Source organism: Scaptodrosophila lebanonensis, unplaced genomic scaffold (assembly GCF_003285725.1).
Source record: "Scaptodrosophila lebanonensis strain 11010-0011.00,11010-0021.00 unplaced genomic scaffold, SlebRS2 tig00000096-arrow-pilon, whole genome shotgun sequence".
NCBI lineage: Eukaryota > Metazoa > Arthropoda > Insecta > Diptera > Drosophilidae > Scaptodrosophila > Scaptodrosophila lebanonensis.
Genome location: NW_022060567.1, coordinates 2,894,848 through 2,913,931, shown reverse-complemented (window position 1 = coordinate 2,913,931; position 19,084 = coordinate 2,894,848). Strand labels below are relative to the sequence as shown.

Below are 19,084 nucleotides of genomic sequence, written 5' to 3'. Positions count from 1 at the left end.
CAGCACTTTCCAACCACTGTGGCACTGTTTGGCCAAAATTTCCGCGGCAGTTTTGCCCACACTCACAATTCCAGATGCAACCTAATTTCCGTGCCAAAATGCATGAATGAAATGCATATATTCTGCCAAGGGTATAAATGCTTCGGATAGAAAGTAAATAAAAAGTTCCTCCACTCTACTATATTTTTCGACGTTATTTATATTTCGGAGGCCAAAATTAAGCAGGAAAGTGGTATTTTGGTCATTAAAGAGTTGAAATCCCCTGATCATGTATTTTTTTAGTTCGAATATATAGAGTATATTTTTTTATAATTTGCTCAACACCAGAAAGATAAAAATCTATGATAACCGATTGAATTAATAACGATTTAAAATGATCACTGGAAGGCTTTAATGAAGAGACGGGATTTAAAAAAATATTTGTTAGTTATTTATATAAGGGACCAGGACCTAAAAGGTGCAATGGGTATAGTATTGTTTTTATGAAACTGAAATTAATTTGGTTAAATTTTAAGCGCATTATTCTTCTTGAATTTATTTTCGAGGTCATTATACAAGTAGTCTTCAGTTTTCTGATCATTATTTAATATCTTTAAAGAGGCATGTTGTGCCAGGACCTACCCATATTAACAAAAACACTTGAGATTACAAAATAGAAGGTTCTTGTGGTCTGTAATGATGAGGATATTTGTTAAGTTTTTAGCGATTGATTGAAGTCCTATTATCTATCTAAATTTTTTCTCTGGGTGTAACAAGAACAATTGGAGGCTTCCAAATTTTCCGATTGATTGGCACGTTTGCTAATTTATATATCAGCAGTTCTGGTAGCACATCAATGATCAACGCTCTCTTGCCGACGTTACATTGGAGTACAAACATACATACGTACGTACTCGTATATATGTATGTACAAATATCTCCCTTTTTTCTCCAACTTGTTGTGCTTCATGCATAATCCATTCATAAATCCATAAAACTTGCTTCATACATAGCCGCCCGCACACAGTTTGCATTTCATTCAGCATGCTGAGCCGATCAGGTTGCCAGTCCGCCAGTCTGTCCGTCTGTCAGTTTGTCAGTCAGAGCTTGTCGCTGGTTCAACACAGTTTACGGTGCCGGTGGCCATAATGGTTGATTTTAATTAAATATTTCTTCTTCCTGTTTTGTTTCCATTATTTTCGCTGTCGCTCTAGCTATGTATTCTTACAGTTGTTCTTGTTGTTGTTGTTGTATTTGTTATTGCAGTTGTATTTATAGTTCTGTCATTGCTCTGTGGGCTGCCTTTCGTAATCAATATACCCTTCACTGAAACGTGTAAGGGTATATGTGTTTGGTGTCTAACTTTGTAATGCCAGTAGGGACATACATACATACTATATGCTACATATATATGTACATACTATACCAGAAGGATTGAATCGAACGAAACGTCTGTACCGTGCACTTCTAATCTCCCAGGTGTCCCAGGTGGACACAGGTAATATGTTGAGGCCGACCATGTCCGATCACTACACTATATATTCATATGTAAACGATAGTTCACATTTTAACGATACGATACAAGAAGGGGTTTTGCATTAAACTATTTTTATTTAGAAATACATTTGAAGCAATCTGCAGACTGAGAATGTTGTTGCTAGTCGTAAGCTATGGAGTACCATCTATAATATATACAAATAATGGGCCATTATGATAGATGGGCATATAGGGTATATAGTATATACATAGGTATATAAGTAGTAACTGGGAATTATTGTTATTGTGGAGAATGTTCTGTGAGAATCTCAATTCGACGCTACTTCTCTCAATTACGACTCATCGAAAAAGCACAAATCTGCACGTCACGCATATATAATTACACGTGTATACATACATACATACTAATGTGCAGACATACATACATGTAGTATATATAGTATGTGGATAGTTTTCTTCTCTTTTATCAGCACAGTTTCGGTTTTGGCAACACGCCATTTGTTTGGTTATCAGCATCGGGAAAGTGGGGAAAGGAGAGTTTTTATTTGAAATATCAAAGTTAATAGAGTAATAAAATTTCCATTTATCATATCGTAACCCTAACGGCCTCTAAGAATTAGATATTTTGCAACTAAATGTCTGACAAAGCAATGAAAAGATTAAAAAAAGTAAATGAAAAATCTTAAGAATTTAAGAATATTTTTTGCAATGATGTTGATACTTAGCATTCGATTGTTAAACATTTGCGAAAACGCTTGCATTAGTAATTTAGAAATAAAGCAAAGAGCTCAATCGAAGATACTGATACGGTAAATTGGTTCCACAAAAAGTCGTGTAAAAAAGACATTAAGCATATGTTATTTTAAATCGGGATAATGTCGTGTAACCATAAATACAATTTTTAATTTTCAAACCGTGCTAAATCAAAACCCTGTAAGAAATACAGTGTAAAAACAGAATTAGGTGTATTAATGAGGATTTAAATGTATGATCTGTTAAAGATGACTCCGGCGAAGAGACCTCCCCATCCAGCACTAATAGTTAGGGCCGTACTCTAAATAATTAATTGTAATTAATTAAATATGTATATTAGATTAAGATTTGATAAATAAAAACTACCGTGATAAAAAATATAAAAGAAATTCTTATACACAGCATATCTTATAATATTCCGCACGACCTTCAGTATTTACTATCGACACAATTCGCAAGCCTTAATTCGCTACACTAGGATGTGCGGAAAATTTATTTTTGGAAGCATTTCGCAACATTTTGCATTTTGGAAATTCAACATTCGGTATTGAGGATGATTGAAGCTTTCAACAAAAAAATTGCTGCGCAATATCTCGCGGATCGATAAAACAAGTACAAACACATTCCAAAAGTATAAACACACATAAATCCATATACTTACGTACTCGTACATGAGAGAAGCCAAAATAGCCAAGGCGTATAAAGTTATGGCCGATTTGCAAGCTTCATGTTTATAAATATATAAAGAATGAAGCTCTCTGAAGCTCCTAGTTCTATGAAGTCCATTGCCACCGACTTGTTCAATAGCCATTGATAAGTCATTTGCAATGCAGAGATATTATATGAATGCGTCCGCAACGCTAATTAGTTGGGCCTTCCCCAGTCCCTAAACGGCTTTAGCTGCAACAACAACTGTCCAATTTCCAATGCAGCCAAAGAGCCATAAAAAACGCATTCGAGTTGCAAGTGGAAGCCAAACGGAAACGAAACCACACGCAAGCTTCTGCCCCCCCGTTGTCTATTTTCTGACCGGAGTCGTTCGCGGTCCTCCGAACGCCGCGCAGGCGCATTCGCTGCATAAATAATAATTGTATGCTATTGAGTTTATCGTCGGTAAAGGAATCAAGCTGCAGCGGCAAGTCATTTTATTGGCGAGACTCAGTCGCCGCCGATGCAGCCATACCAGGGTTTCGATGTTTAGTATTGTGGTATGGTTGCGAATATTCGAATGCCCATTGATTGGAGCCGACAAAGTAGAAGAGACGGGGGGCTACTTCAGCGAAAAGGTAAATAAATAATCGGTTATAGGTTTTGAAAAATAATGTCATACATTCCAAAGCCTTAATAATTCGAAGTGATCTTTAAAACAATTCTTTGTATTGAGAATCAAGAATTATTGTTCTTTCTTTCAATGGAGAGAATGCTCATAAAACACAATAATTGTTGATCGAAGTCTATCTAAGACTAATTGCTTTTTTTTATAGGCAGCAGTATGTTTACTGGCCTTTAAAAAGAAATCTGGGATCTATGCAAATATTTTGCGACACTGTGCAGCACTGCCAAAGCACCCCGTTGACATTAAAGTTGATTACAAACTGTACGCATTTATGATGAGCTGGACAGGCCACTAAATGATGATGATGATCATCATCATGGTCACCATTATGCTGATGATGGGGCATTATTATCAGCATTATCATTACCATGAGCGTTTATTGGTTTGCCGTTGCGCGCTTTTTCATTTTATGGGCCTGCACGCATCTTCTATGCCTTTCGCCTTTTGCCATTAGATGGCTACTCTATATCAATAAAAATAAAAATGGAATGGGAGGAGCACTGGGATGGGGTGGGGTGGCACCCTGCTGGCTCCAAGTCGCTGGCAATTGTCTGAGTGTGTGAATTGCGCCTGGGAAAATGCAACATCGGCCAAACATAAGATGTGGATTGGGGGGGGATTGGGCCATTAACTATAATAAAACAATGTAGCCGGGCAGCTTGCAAATGTTTATGTGCTTTTGATTATTATACCCTAGACTGAAAAGCGTAAGGGTATGTTGTTTTTGGTGTGTCCGTTTGTACACATCAATGAGGCAGAATGGCGAGACGAATCAAAGTTGGACCAAGTAAAAATCAGATTAGAATGCTGTCAAACAATTGTTAGAAAGCACGAAGACAGTCGAAGATATATAGTATTTAGTAGGCTGTATGCTTGATTTCTTTTATACATGCAAATGGTACACTCTATAGACTATATAACTATAACGCTTAAGACGAAGATAAATTCCTAAGAGTAGCTCGTGTTTGATACTTATTTTGTTCTTCTTACAGATAAGCAGCAAAATAATGCAGCAGCAACTGCAGCAACTACAACGAAACTAACAACGAACAGCAGTAGTAATAACTTCATCAACAACAACAACTTAACACTAATAGCAACAACATTAAACGCACCTATGGAGGCACATTTTTACACAACGCGTAGCAAGCGAAGGCGAAGGCGCAGCCAAATTCTAAACGTGGCTGACGACCACACAGAATTAGCAACAGAAACATCAATACCAACACCAACACCAACAGCAGCAGCAACAGCAGCAACAGCAACAACAATAGCAATCCCTGCAACATCTCCAACAACAATAGCAGCGAGAAGCGCAACAGCCAGATGCAGTCAACCAACACTGCTCCAAAATGCATTTCACACTTTCAACATCTTGAGCAGCAGATGCTGCAGTCGCGCCACCGCCTATATGGCCCTCCTGCTGCTCTCCACAACCGCCTGTTCCTTGTGCGCCTCCGCCAGCTCACCATGCGAGCCGAACCACTGGTGGGATCCTGTGCAGGACAAATGCATGCCCTGCACCCAATGCCAGGGTGAAATGATACCGTTGCGTCCCTGCCAACTGCATCGCGATACCATCTGTGGCTCCATCTACGACTTGAACATTGACTGGGTGGTGCTGGCCAAGACCGAACCCAACTGGAAGGAGGTGAGACCCTTGCACTGACACTGAAATCTTCGTCTATCAAAATTTATTTAATTGGTCCGATTTCAATTTCATTATAATATTAGGTATTTATGGGTGGGGTAAAGAATTAGAGATAATTTTTAGTATTTTATTTTGGATGAAACATCAACTCAAATCCCATAACAAATGACAGGTTGGAAAATTGATCTGCATAGGAAATTTGTTGTCTTTATGCGAGAATTCAATTCAATACTTATAATAATGGATACTTCTAGTGAGGTTAAGATATCTTAATGCGAAGAGTACAGGCAAGTTAGGCATTTTATCTTAAATGCATAAAATGGAGAAATATAAAAAGTAAAACCACAGTAAACAGTGTTGTCGCTAAACATTGCATCTTTTTGAATTTATTATGCGTTACATCGATAGTATTATCGACGCTCATATTTTATAAGCTGGCTACCCTGGTAAGCGTCAGTAGTTTAGTAGTTGGAGTTCAATGACATTGTGAAGAAGAAGACTTAATAAAATATAATTGCAAATAAAATTCATAGTTTCCGACTGCTCAATTTTGCCCCAACAAATGTACAGTGGGAAAAATTATACAAAAAAAAAAAACCTATAAAACTAATTCCTATTTATAAGTGGGTGCAATACACGAACTAATACATTCATTTTTTTTTACTAATGTATTGAACACGGTCTTTAAAGGTGAATTTCCCATCTAATATACATTTAGTATATCCTAAAAACCGCTTGATTGCATCTCATTTGACATCAAAGTGGTTTAGTTTGTTATGGCTATTTGGAAGGAAGTTGATTTTGAGTTTCCTTGTAAGAAATATTGCTTGCTGACAAAACATCACGAACCAGTATTTTTCATTTTGCAAAATATTAAACGAGGGTGTAAAATCCCCTGGGGTTATTCTGTAATTTCTGCTCATCATCACTGGAACATCAGATGGGAAAATGTTTTACAAATATTGGGGGTAGAAAGGACCCTCGATGCCACCAGTATTTAAAAATGTAAACTGTTTCTAAGCCAATCATATGATTATAATTCTATATTATTTGCTAACAACTCCTCAGTATGTAAACCATTTAAACCAATTTATTAAGTAAATATTGATTTTAAAGCAGTTCATATTCTTCGGATATATGTAGTTTCATCATTATTAAAAAAAGGCAGACTAAAGAAGAATCGAAAAAGATTAAAAAAATTTGTCGGGCAAGTCTGAAAAGGTTGTAAACCAAAGTTTAGATAATTATTAATAATTACATCTACGAATATACTCATTTTCTTCTGTCATACTTAGATGGACAATTTGCTTTTAAATTACAAATTAAAAACATTTTATATGTTATTATTGTCAGATGGAATAAGCTACTTGGATGCTTTCTTTTAGCAAAAGTTCAAGCAAAACCACAAAGTTTGACCTTTCCTGCCAAAATGAATTTTTTCAATATTGTTTATTGAACGAAATAATAAAATTCTAGCTTTGCTTTCCTCTAGAAGTAAATAAGAAGAAGGAATTTAAGTTCTTGGGTGTACTACTTATATTTAGGTAAAAATAAATTTATTTAAAATGGAATACGGAAATGGTTTTTTTAAATATTTATTTTATTTTTATTGTTGGAAATCGGCCTGTAGCTGTGGCCATAACACGACAGATTTGACATTTTTATGCAGAATTCTTACAGAATTTTAAGAAAATTAAAAAAAAAATTTTTTTTCATTTTAAATCAAAATAAAACTACGCCATCAATTGTTGAGCAATGTGTATTAGATTGAAAATGAAGCTCGCGAAACTAGTTAGTTATTTATCAAAGAGAATGCCAGTGTTGGTAAATTTTTTAAGAACATAGGGAAACCCTTTCAACAACACCAGCACACTGCCAGTGATCCCTAACTTATAAATATTCTTCATCTATGCTTCTAGCGCCGGAAGTCAGAGTATGAGCATTTCGAGCACGATTCTGTACCGCTGCAGCATTTGACGCACGAGCAACTGCAACAGTTGCATGAGGAGGCTGCGGCCTTGCCCTTGGATTGGCAAACAGGCCTGCTCTTCATGGCCGTCTTGGCCTGTTTGCTCTTCTTCTCGGTAGCCGCCTGCATACTCATACATCATATGCGTCAATGGCGACGCATGGAAAGGCGTTTGGATCAAGGTGAGTGATGAAACACTCGTAAAAGAAAAACATTTGATAGACCATATACATTTGTATTCTATTTTATTTTGTTTAATAAACCAACCAATAATGCTGTCGATACATATAGTATTTAAAACTATAATTTATATTACATTATAATATTAAAATCACCCTACATATCCGTCGATTTGTCTAAGAACTTTTATCGCTTGAATAACATAGCTTTTCTGGCAAAGTAGATTATCTCACAAATCTTTATTATGTCGTTGATGTAGAAAATCAGAATGTTTATTTCATTTAACAAAATTCTTGTTCATTTAGAGCGATTTATACAATACAAATACAAAATAGGGGACTAGTGGAAAATTGTATAAGTTTCGGCAAAGTACTATAATTATACGCGAAGAATTTTGTTGCTTCTGGTCTGGTCACAATCTGAAGAGCAATTCGGATTGGACAGATCGTTAATACCCAGCTAGTAGTTGATTTATTTCGCTCTTCAGGTCACAGTTAAGTCTAAAGTTGCTGAGTATTTAATTCTACAACAAATATCGATGAGCTTGGCGTTTTGTTGCAACTTTCACACGCTTGTGCAACTGTGCCGCAGCCCCACACCACCACCACCACCTCCACAAGCACCACCAGCACCACTTCTGCCCCGCCTGTTGCGCTGCTCAAAATGCGCGACGCGTTTGAATGCCACTCGTGTTTTCTGCTTTAAATGCGCGGCGTGTATGTGTGTGTGCTTTAATTTCTAGTAGAAATCTAAAAACAACCTGCTAGGGTCGGCTCCCAGATGAATGGGGCCCGCAAAAGACGCGAGTCCCTTGCGCATGTGCAGATTTCCAGCGAAACACTGCAAGTCCCATCTACATATGTGTGTGTGTTAAACGTTGTGTGTGAGTGTCTTGAATAGCATATTAATGGCCAGTCGAGAGACAACGACGACTCTGCGCCAAAGTAGAACGAAACGTCAAAATATTTCGCGTATGTTTTGCATACCAAGAGCAGAAACCAACAACAAGGAGCTCGTCAACCAACACAAAAAAGCAAAGACTCGCTGCACACGCGGCCACATAATTCAGGTCCAAAACATGCAATAATATTTATGTACTATATATACCCGTATATGTTGTATGAATATTTATGTTGTACATCCAATTCGGGCCAACTGTGGCTTTTGGCTGGCGGCATTTTATTGATAATGAAGCCTCTGGAGCCACGTAGAGGGCATATTTGGAAAGTTGTACTCATGTTGTGTTGTGTTTCCAGCAAGAAAAGTGTAAAAAATTATTACTCGTACAGAATTCGAAGGCAGGAGAAACGCCTGCATAATGGGAACTCAAGGGCTTTGACAAGTATTCCGCACCTCCATCGGCAGCAAAACATGACAAAAGTATGCCTAGCTTTATGTCCAGGTGCAAAATTAGGTTTGTGCTAAGTATTATTATATATATGTATATATATTATTAAAGTAATACGAATTTTCACAATTGCAAAGTTCAACTAATGTTTTCGAGCACCTCTACATACCTCTATTTTTCAGCACTCTATTTTAAAGCTCTATATTTCCAAGCTCTCTATTTGAAATCTAACTGTCTGTATAAAGGATCTCGGGACGTATCAAGTAGTGATTATGGTTTTTGATGCACTTCCCACACCCCGCAATGAGTTTTGGGTTAAAATTAAACTTTTGCGTTTATATAGAAAAGTGCATATATTTATCAAGATCTAAAGGAAGATACATTTAAATTAAAAGCACGATTTTTAACGAAGCCATACCAATATATTTAATTTATATCCGAGCGCTCATACAGACAGTCAGGTGTTTAGCTGGACAGCCAGATAGTGGTATAAATGGGGAATGCTAATTGCATAATCCTGGCAAGGTTCAAATAAACGTACTAAAGTGACTCTTCCGAAATGCTTTCAATCGTTCACAAACGTCGCAACCAGTTGAGGAAATCGTCCAGCTTGAAAGTAAAAACATATGCTATATAAATAATACAAATGTGCCCAGATCCGATGCGGGATTTTGTTCATATTAAAAGGGTAATATTCTACAAAAGATACAAAATAAGTAGCAAAATCGTCTATTCGAGAGCTGAACAATCTAATAGAGATGTGTGTAGCATACAAACAAATCATAATTAGAACTACAGCGAGGAACAGAAATCAAGCAATGAGGGGCTGTCATATTTCCTATGATTAGCTTATCGATACCCTAAAGGGTTCTCTAGCTGGCAAGTGAAGGAAGATTTGTAAAATGCTTCTGAACTGTATCAATCGGATTTGTGTATAAAGGACACCAGACAATAGAAAAATATTACACAGGGCAATATGCGAGATATTCGTTGCAAAAGGATCCTTAAATCAAAAGAAAATCTGCATGCTTGCATGCATTAAATTGCTTTTACATTATTTATCAGAGCCTTCATATGGCAGGTTGATTCTTTGAGTTTATGCTACTATGATATTTTCGAAGAGTTCTGGCATCGTGAATTCAGAGTGCTACGAAGGTGTCTACCTGAGCGTTCACTTAAATTCCATTGAATTCTTAGAGCATTGCAAGCAAACGAGCTGTTCTGGTGAATGTGGAAATAGAATGCTAGCTCTAGGCGATCAGACATTGCCATCACTTGAAAATTTGTGTCCACTATTCGAGCTTGCTGGCAATGCAGCTGCACCTCGAAGCTACGAGTATATAGTATATAGTATATAGTACGAGTATAGCAATCAGCCAGTTAGTTTGGCCCCAAAATAGCTTTCCCCCAGCGGACAGTTAGGTGTCTAGCAAGCGCTCCTTTTAACACTCTTTAAAGCGGTTGCGACCAGTTTGTTTGCCTCGGTTGTCTGACCGGCGAGAAAGAACAGCGCAACAGCCTGATCGTGATTTTCCACACTTTCCAATCGCGCTGTATGCGCCTTTCCACCCAGAGGCCGCATGGAAAATTTATGCCTTGTTTTGATAGGCCCAAGCTGACAGTGTCTTGCCTCTGGTAATCATAATTCAGCGCATGTCAGCGGCCCACGCAGTGTGCCCAGAGTGCAGCGTGTCCAGAAAATTTATGGAGGCACCAGCAAGAAACTAAAATAGCTGCAGCAACACTGAGGGAAGAGTATCCGTACACTTGCTCATTAGACGAACAAAAGGAGGGGACACGCCTACAGCTCGCACACAAGCGCTCATACTTTGAAACCGGAAGCAGTTGTGGCTTGAAGTGCCAGTATAGAGTACTTAGAGTTTGAAGAGATTCGGCGTTCCCAGGTAAAAAAAAGTCACGTACCACGTGGGTAACATTTGGAAAAGTGTCACGGCATAGGCGAAGAAGACGAAGAAGCAGGGATAAAAGAATACGATAGTAATGAAGAGGACGGGAAGAGGCTCGTCAAGGACAAATAAACAATAGATTGGATAGCGGAAACAAATACACCGCAGCCTGTTAACTTCCGCTTCGCTTGTAATTAAATTCCGAAATCATGTTACAAAACACTCGTACTGCGCAGCAGTGAGAACAACAACGAAGGGCCCAATGCCCAATGCTAACAAAAATAGCAGGAAATGAAAAAGGCGTCTGCGTTGGCGTCTAAATTTCATGTAAGAGCCGATCATGTTCATGAGCAGTAGCAGCAAGAATAACAACAACAACAACAACAGCAACAATAACAACAAGAGGTGTTGATGGAAATAGTGTCACCGCAATCATTCCCTCAATGAGTTTCACTTAAGAGCTCTCAAGAAGCCGGCCCGAGCCTGAAAAAAAGAAAAATGCACAACCCAAGAAGAAGGAGGCTGCTTGCCAGCTTCCGCCAGCGCGTCGTCTATAAATAGAGGCCGATGCCCGATTTTTCGTTAGATGTGCAGAGCATAAGAAATGAGTGGCATCTATGATGATACGAATATCAAGATTTACACGGACACATGATTAAATGGTTGGCCAGCTGCTTGTACAGGAAGCTGCCGACGCGTCGTTGGCTGGAAAAAATGTTTCACCTCAAGCCGATTGCGGATATCGAAATCCTGCCTCTGATTGGCCATGTGCGTTATATTTTCTGGCGATGCATTGACAATTCGGTAAACATTGCTGTCTTTGCATTTCTACGCACTCCAACCTATCTGTTTATACACAATTTTCACCGGCTTATGGTTTCCTTCAACTTCAAAATTTGCAACGAACAAATATATTTATGCATTGCAGCAACGGAACATTTCTACTTGTATAGGTTTGCCTGAATATGCTACGCTAAGTTAAAAGCCAGATCCATTTTAATTCTAATAAAGAAAACTCGTGTTGCCTGGGAGTAAGGGCTGGCCATATATTAAATCTGATTAATGTGGGCTCAACCGATTCCCAAATCCAGGCGTTCATCCAGACAGACGCATGGACATGTCTAGTTCGATTTGTGTTGCCAAGCTGATTAAGAATTCTTGTATATATAGTATATGAAAAAACCAAACATACTCAGGGACAGAAACCTGTTGGTTGACCCCATCGACAAGTATTATTTTATAGAGTCGCAGATGATCCTCTAAGTGTTTTGCATCCAAGAAACGCGTTTCTCGCCAATGCGTCGGCTCGACCGTTTGCCTCTTCAAAGAAAATTTCATGGGCGGAAATTATAACGCATCGCACATTCTGTATGCCTTGAGTCTGCTTAAGATTCTGACCTTTAGTGGCGATTAGTATTAGAAACAAATGTTTCGGTTTCCGATCGAACCAACACCAACACTCATGTCGTTTATCTTCCTGGTAGTCGATATGCCTCGCAATAATGCTGCTGTACTCTGCTCGGCTCTGCTTACTTTACTTGAAATACCCCATCCTGACCAGCGCTCCCTTGGCCTTATCTGTGGAGATGTCTAGCTTCCAGGCACTAGATGAGCTATTCCCAGATTCCAAAGAAATTTATTAAATGTGCCTGTTCGCATACATTTTATTTTATATTTCGCTTGTGTTTTCCGCTCTAGCCATAAAGTCTTTAAAGGCACTTAACACATCCCACTCTCTGCTCAATAATTATGAGCATTTCTGTATGTCTACACTAGGTATGATGGGTCGTCTATGAAAGGTACTACCCGTACATTGGAAAACTGATGGCTTTCTTCCTAGTTGTTATGAATGTAATTTTAATTTACTTTGTCCAGAAAACATTTGAATCAATGGGCTATAAAATAGGTAAAGAAATAGTGAGAGCTAATTCCGAATACAAACTTATGTCTGGACTTATGTTTTGAACAAAGCGCCATCTGTTTGCTTCAACATTTGTGGGACTTGCAACTAAGTTCTGTCTTTCCCCGACTTGGCAGCGAAAACTCTGACAAAGGCTAACCGGAAGGCGACCAACTGGTCCAGAACACCTAAGTCCTAACTTACATGTCCGGAAGAATGTGTTTGGATCTTGTGGCCTGGCGCCCATTCGACATATGGCATTGGGTGATAACTGAAATAAAATTTCCAATTTCTTGTGCCACATGCGAGGTACCACTTGTGTTTGCCCCTGCGTTTGCACGACGTGTTGCACAACCTGGACTGTTTGCTCTATTAGGAATGTCTACAACTATGGGCAATTAATAATGCTATTAAGTTTTGGAAAAGAGTAGAAAATCCTTTAAATAGGCCACACTTGCAACGCTTCTTGCAGCGCTTCCAAAATAGACTTTCCGCAAATTTGTTTTCTTGCACTTGAGCAATATTTACATATTTCCATATTTCTGTTAATTGCGCCCGCTGGAAAATATGAGCTGCGGAAAAATACAAGCACCTGTATACGAGTACATTTATTATTATTGCTCCTGGCACGGTTAATAAATGTGCAATGTTGCTACTGAATTCGCGGCCAATAAAAATAATGTTCGTTCTTCTTTTGTTTTGTTTTTAATTCCTCATTGTTTATAGTATTGGCGATTGGGCATTAAAAATACTTTTACTACATGGGTAATTCGGCGATTATTATCTTTATCTTTATTGTAGTTGTTGCTGTACATATTATTTAAATTTGGCAGATCACGTCAAGTTCGGCCGAGGAAATCGGCAGCGGCAGCGGCAGTGTACATTTCCGACTTGTAAACAAGCCCCATGGGTGCCGGAGGAGCATCAGTGTTCCATAGGGGGCCATAGGGGCCAAAGGGGGGCAACAGGGCAAAACTGACGGTACAGTCAATATATCATTTATTTATAAACCAAACTGAACTGAACTGAACAGAGGAACGCCCTGCGATGGGTTGCGGTTGGCCAGTGCGCACTGAAATTAAACTGCGAGAGGAAAACAAATAACAAGAAACTGACAAACAAATTCATTTACCACATACACTTGAACAAAAACGAATGAATTCTATAGAATTAAATAGAAGACGAAAAAGTATAGATTTAGCTAAGCCTTCCTAAGGTATGAATGCTCCTCGGAAATATTTTCCAAACGATTTTCATTTTAGTTTCTATGGCAACTATCCGTCAATGAAATTATAATTGAAGGGCTTGCGTTCGTCACTAAAAAGAGGAATGGGAACAACAGAAATTGAAAATAGGAAGAGGACCGCATTGTAAGGCCAGGATTTGTTGGACGAAGTTGTATAAACCAGTTACATTCTAGTGACGTGCTTACCCGACTTGCTGGGGATATACCTTTGAATTTCATTAAATGAAATTCTATATCTATTTTTAGTTGGTAATTAAAAGGATCGATACATATATTTTTATACTCTGTAAAAAGGTACAAGAGTGTATTAGCTTTATGTAAAATGAAAAATGTGAATTCATGCCTTAGGCAGACTTAGCTAAATCTGTACTTTTTCGTCTTTTATTTATTTCTACATATAGAATTCATTCGTTTTAGTTATACTCTGTATAAAGGTACAAGAGTGTATTCGCTTTATGAAAAGTGAAAAATGAAATGAAAAAAAAAATTCGCATCCTTCCCCCAACTCGTCCGTTATTAGTGATAACTCCCGTAGTTCTTGGAAGTCATACACCCTTTTCCTAAATCCCGAAGAAGGTATACTCGGGTCACATATTTTGTGTTTTAATCACAATTTTGCTCATTGTTGTTTTTTAAATTTTTTGTTCTTTTCTACACATATCTACAGGGTATTTCAATGACTTTATTATTTCCACTTGTTTTTTTAGTTAATTAATTAAATATGGCCACATCGAGTATTAGGTTAAATATATTACTTTTACTGACTTCTTGGGTATAGAAATATTGTAAAGTGTGAGTAAAAACAACTGGCATCTGCAATTGGAAATAGGAAGTTGATATTCTTTTCTCCGAGTGCATATCAAGCTGCACGCGCATTGCCCAACAGCTTCAGCGCAACTCTTCTCTACCCTCACTTGTTGGTGCGCCTTTTTCTTTCGTTTTATTATAAACAATATCTCAGCAGCAAATTCACACAGAAAGCGAAAACCACGCCAGCAGACATGGAAAATTTTGTAGAAAAGCGAGCGTACGAGAAACAAACAAAATTGAAAAAAATTATTTCGAATTTGCGCAGTCCAATTAGCTTTGAGTTTTCTGTATATTTGTTGCCTTTTTCGTTTCGTTTTTGGGCAATTTCGTGGCAAGGAAACAATTATTGCGAGTCGCGAGAGTGTGAGTGCTTCTTCGCTCCCTTGTAATACAAATTAAGAAAATCGGTACAATGATTTTTCCGTGAAAAGCCAGGCATGCCTAACATGCGCCAGCTGCTTAGCCATGTACTCGATTTCGAGTGTACATGTGTACTTAAAGGCACAATAAAATACTTAGTACAGATTTGTTTATAACTTTGGGTGAGCAATCTGAAAATCTTTCGAAATACATACATATTTTCATTTTTCGAAGAATTCATTAATTAGTTCATCAATCATACAAGTATATGTATATAAAAATGAAAGTAGTATGTATTTATGTATGTTCCTATATATTTCGAAAGCGCTCAACCGATTTTGATCAAATTTTGTGGCAATATTCAAAATAGTGCCGTGGCTTATACTGTAAAATTTCCTGGCGTTTGGACAGACAGAATTTTTTTTACAATTTTTAAAGAATTTTTGAGTTTCTCTATAAATTACTCCTTTGAAGGATTTTTTTGATTTTTCTTCCATTTTTTTGTACTAGATAAATATTCATATGTATGTATACATATACATAGTATTTATTGTACCATATGCCGTAGCTGTCGAAACGAACCAAAGTAATTAGCTATTTGGTAGTTCTTTAAGAAACTTTAGATAATGTCGGATGAGAAATAGCATGTACTTAGTAAATAAACTTATAATTTTAAGCAAAAATACTTAGCCCAGCAAAGACGGGCATGACCTGCTAGTTTGTTATAAATCTAGAAATTGCTTTTCGTTTATATCTAGAGCTAGTAGTTTGATGGAGTTATTTATTATTTATTTTTAAAACCGTATTTTTTGGAGTGCTCTTTATTTGATAGGTCAATACAGGTATTGTTGGCAGCTTTAAATGTCATTTGAATTAAGTTCTAGCCAAGCACTTTACTGTGTTCAGTGCTCACCACCTTTTAGAGGAAAATATGGGAATATTGGGTTCACGAAATCCAAAAATGAAAACAAAATTTTAATTAAGAAATCTTTAGATTTCTCTTTGATAATCGCAGCAACTGTTCCTATTTGAATCCACTCTAGCAGACATCGAATGCTGTACCCACCTTGTACCTTTCTGCTGCTACAAGGGGTATAGGGCTTCGGAAGATAAACACACCCGATAAATGAATTTGAATAAATTAAAACAATTCTGTTTTTTCATTTTGAAAGACTTGTTGATACATATACTATATCTTCGAATCACCTAAATTTTCCGGCCGTTGTTAAATTTGTACTCTTTGCATTGCAGATGTGGAGGAGCTGTCAACGAAACTAATGGCCAAGTTGGCCGAAGTCCAGAGCCTGGAGGGTGGCACATTCTTTATAGGCAATGCGGACGCGCTTCGCGGCATGAGTGCGACGACGGCGTCGGCGGTGGCGACGCACACAGCGGCCAGTTCGGCAATCTTTCAGCCACAACATGTGCTATTGCCGGGTAAGTGTCAAAGGTCAACCTTGACCGATCTAACCGGGCCCAGCAGAGCTGATCTGAGCTGAACCAAGAGTGTGTCTAATGGGCACCGTCAGCGGCCACTCGAGATGGCCTTAATACGCACACACACACACACACACACACACACACATACACACAAACAGGCAGACATACAAGTAAATAGCATACATACTGAGCCGATCTTGGGTGTGTCGAGAGCCTAGGCCACGACTGGGCATTAGGGGCGTACACTCAGACGCAGAAGCAGACGCACACCCAGCATGTGTCCACACAAAAAAAGAAGGCAAGGGCGATGGTAATTCTTGAACGTACATACATCAGTACTTCAGTTATTTCATTTTATTTTATTATTATTATTATTTTGTTTCCATTTTTGGCCTTTGCTAAAGTGTTGAAATTTGCATACGAATTTGTTTGGCAAGCACTTGGCACGTTCCGTGGGCGTTTCTTTTTGACAGCCTTAACCCAATGCTTATAGATCGTATATCAAAGAAAATATTCAGAATTATTATACGAGATACAGAAAAATCAAGTGAATAAAAGTAGTAGCTATAATTGCGCTTTTGGTTTACTATTTAGTATTTGTCTCGGTTGTGTTAGGGATTGAAAAAAAGAACTCCTTAAAATATACAAAGTCCAGTTACCGTACTAAGATTCGCTTACGTCTCAGAACAACCAATCATAACGTGATCCGGACCCATATAGTCATTATGTGATTAAATGAAAATAAATGTATAACCTTCCTGCAATGGCGAAAATAATGTTTTGTGTTATTACTTTTGTTGATTAAAATATTATTTTTTTTTTATTTTTTGGCTAAAACGAGATTTGGTAATATAGTTGTGAATTTTAGGTTGCCAGAGAGAAAGTTAAATCGCTTTTACGATGTTCGCATCTACAGCAGGAGATGATAGCTTAATAACACAGACAGGCTCCAGTAAAAATACCACCTTCGTTTACCCGGTTGGGAAAGTGGGTTAAGACAAAATTGTGTGTGAATGTGTACACACTTTTTCGTACACACACCTCAACACAAAAAAGAGAAACAATTTGTGCGGCGACAATAGCCTTTTAATAGGAGTCCCCAGTGTTTGGCACTTTATTCGACTTGCCGCGCACGTCGTGGGAGCAGTACAATAAAAAAAGAATAAAAGAAAAAAGAGGCCGCTGCATTACCTCAGTTGGTGCTTGCAGTTAGGTAAATTATGTGTGTTATGCTCTTGAATTTTAAAACGGATTCTCTCATTGCGCTGTCAAAGCGACATTTGACAGCTCCCAGCTCTTGTGGGGCCTGGCTCGGTGATTTATAGTACGTGCGCTGCGCCCACTCACTTACTTATGCCCTCTTTTTCTCTCTCTCTTTGTTTGATGCCGCTCTTTGCAGATAAACACGGCAAGAATCACCACGAGCGACGCATTCTGAAGACGCTGCAGCCGGGCAATGTATACATTGAGGAGAACGGCAGCTCCAAGGGCTGAGCGCAGCCTGCTCTGAGTTTAAAACTACTTAAAAAGTTGCGCTTATTTAATGGGAAATATACATAAATGCAATAACATCTACCATGAGAAATTATCTAAGAAATACATATATTGAAAGAAAGAAGAAAAAAAATTGAAAAATCTTCAATTTGAAAATGCATAAAAAAAGGGATGACAAAAAAATAACTATTTGTTTAAGCCTCTATGCCAACGCGCCCATAACTTCAACTTTGAATTATGTACGAGTGTGTTTTTTTTTCTTTGCTAATAATTTAATCTAAATGTTATGTTGACTTGTTTGTAATGCAAAAAGAGTTGAGGAATATTAGGAGGAGGTATAATCAATTAATAAAAAGTGGTAAACAAAATTTGTAAATAAAACAGAAATTCATAAATTATGTTTTCTTCTTACGTTCGTTTCCTTGTTGCGCAACAATGACGAACATTTCGAATACATGAAATAAATTTATAGTATATATACACACATATATACATTAATATAGAGCATACATATGAACTAAACTAATATTAACAGAATCAAAAATTTTTACTTAATGTAAATATTAAGGCGAGCGAAAAGGCGACAATCAAGCAATATCGGAAGCATATCAATGAGAACTACTACTTCCTACTATATAGGGGCATATAGTTGTGCATATATATCATATGTAGTACATACACACACTTATGTATATACATACATACATACATGTGCAACACTTTAAATATATCGTTTGAACAACAACATTTGAAAACAAGTGAACAAATGCCTGACAACATTCAATCAAAATACAAAATGTCCTTTAATTGAATGGATTTCAGCTTTTGTTAACATCCGTAAAAGCTATTCATATGTGGCGCGGCATTAGGGCTGCAAATAATTAAATAATACAAACAACAATGAAATGAAAACGTTTATATTTTAAGTGCGATAGATGTGTTACAATAAAACTTTTTATTAATTAACTCGCTCAGATCTATTTATTTGCGGTTCTTTAATTCTGAAAACTGAACCTTTAAAGGATTGTTTCTAAGCTGGGATTTGGGGGCAAAAAAAAAAAATGTGCAAGGTCCACCTTCAGTTAAAGCAAAAGCCAAATCACCGATCACCACTTCTAAACAAGAATGGTAATGCGTAACGGTTATTGGTTTTTCCTTATTTTCGCCAATTTTAAAGACTCGGAGAGGGTAATCAGATCACCTAACTGGAAAAC

At 37.6% G+C, this 19,084-nt stretch overlaps 1 protein-coding gene across 1 annotated transcript in view; it reads left to right on the top strand.

Annotated features, from left to right (window-relative positions):
* LOC115627527 (tumor necrosis factor receptor superfamily member wengen) overlaps nt 1-18,836 on the top strand; it is a 30,601-nt gene extending 11,765 nt beyond the window's left edge. The window contains exons 2-5 of the mRNA XM_030523227.1: nt 4,558-5,216; nt 7,136-7,367; nt 16,188-16,373; nt 17,776-18,836. Of these exons, the coding sequence (XP_030379087.1) occupies nt 4,558-5,216; nt 7,136-7,367; nt 16,188-16,373; nt 17,776-17,870 (1,172 nt within the window). The 3' untranslated portion in view covers nt 17,871-18,836. The remainder of the gene's footprint in view (nt 1-4,557; nt 5,217-7,135; nt 7,368-16,187; nt 16,374-17,775) is intronic.
* Nucleotides 18,837-19,084: the final 248 nt, after the last annotated feature.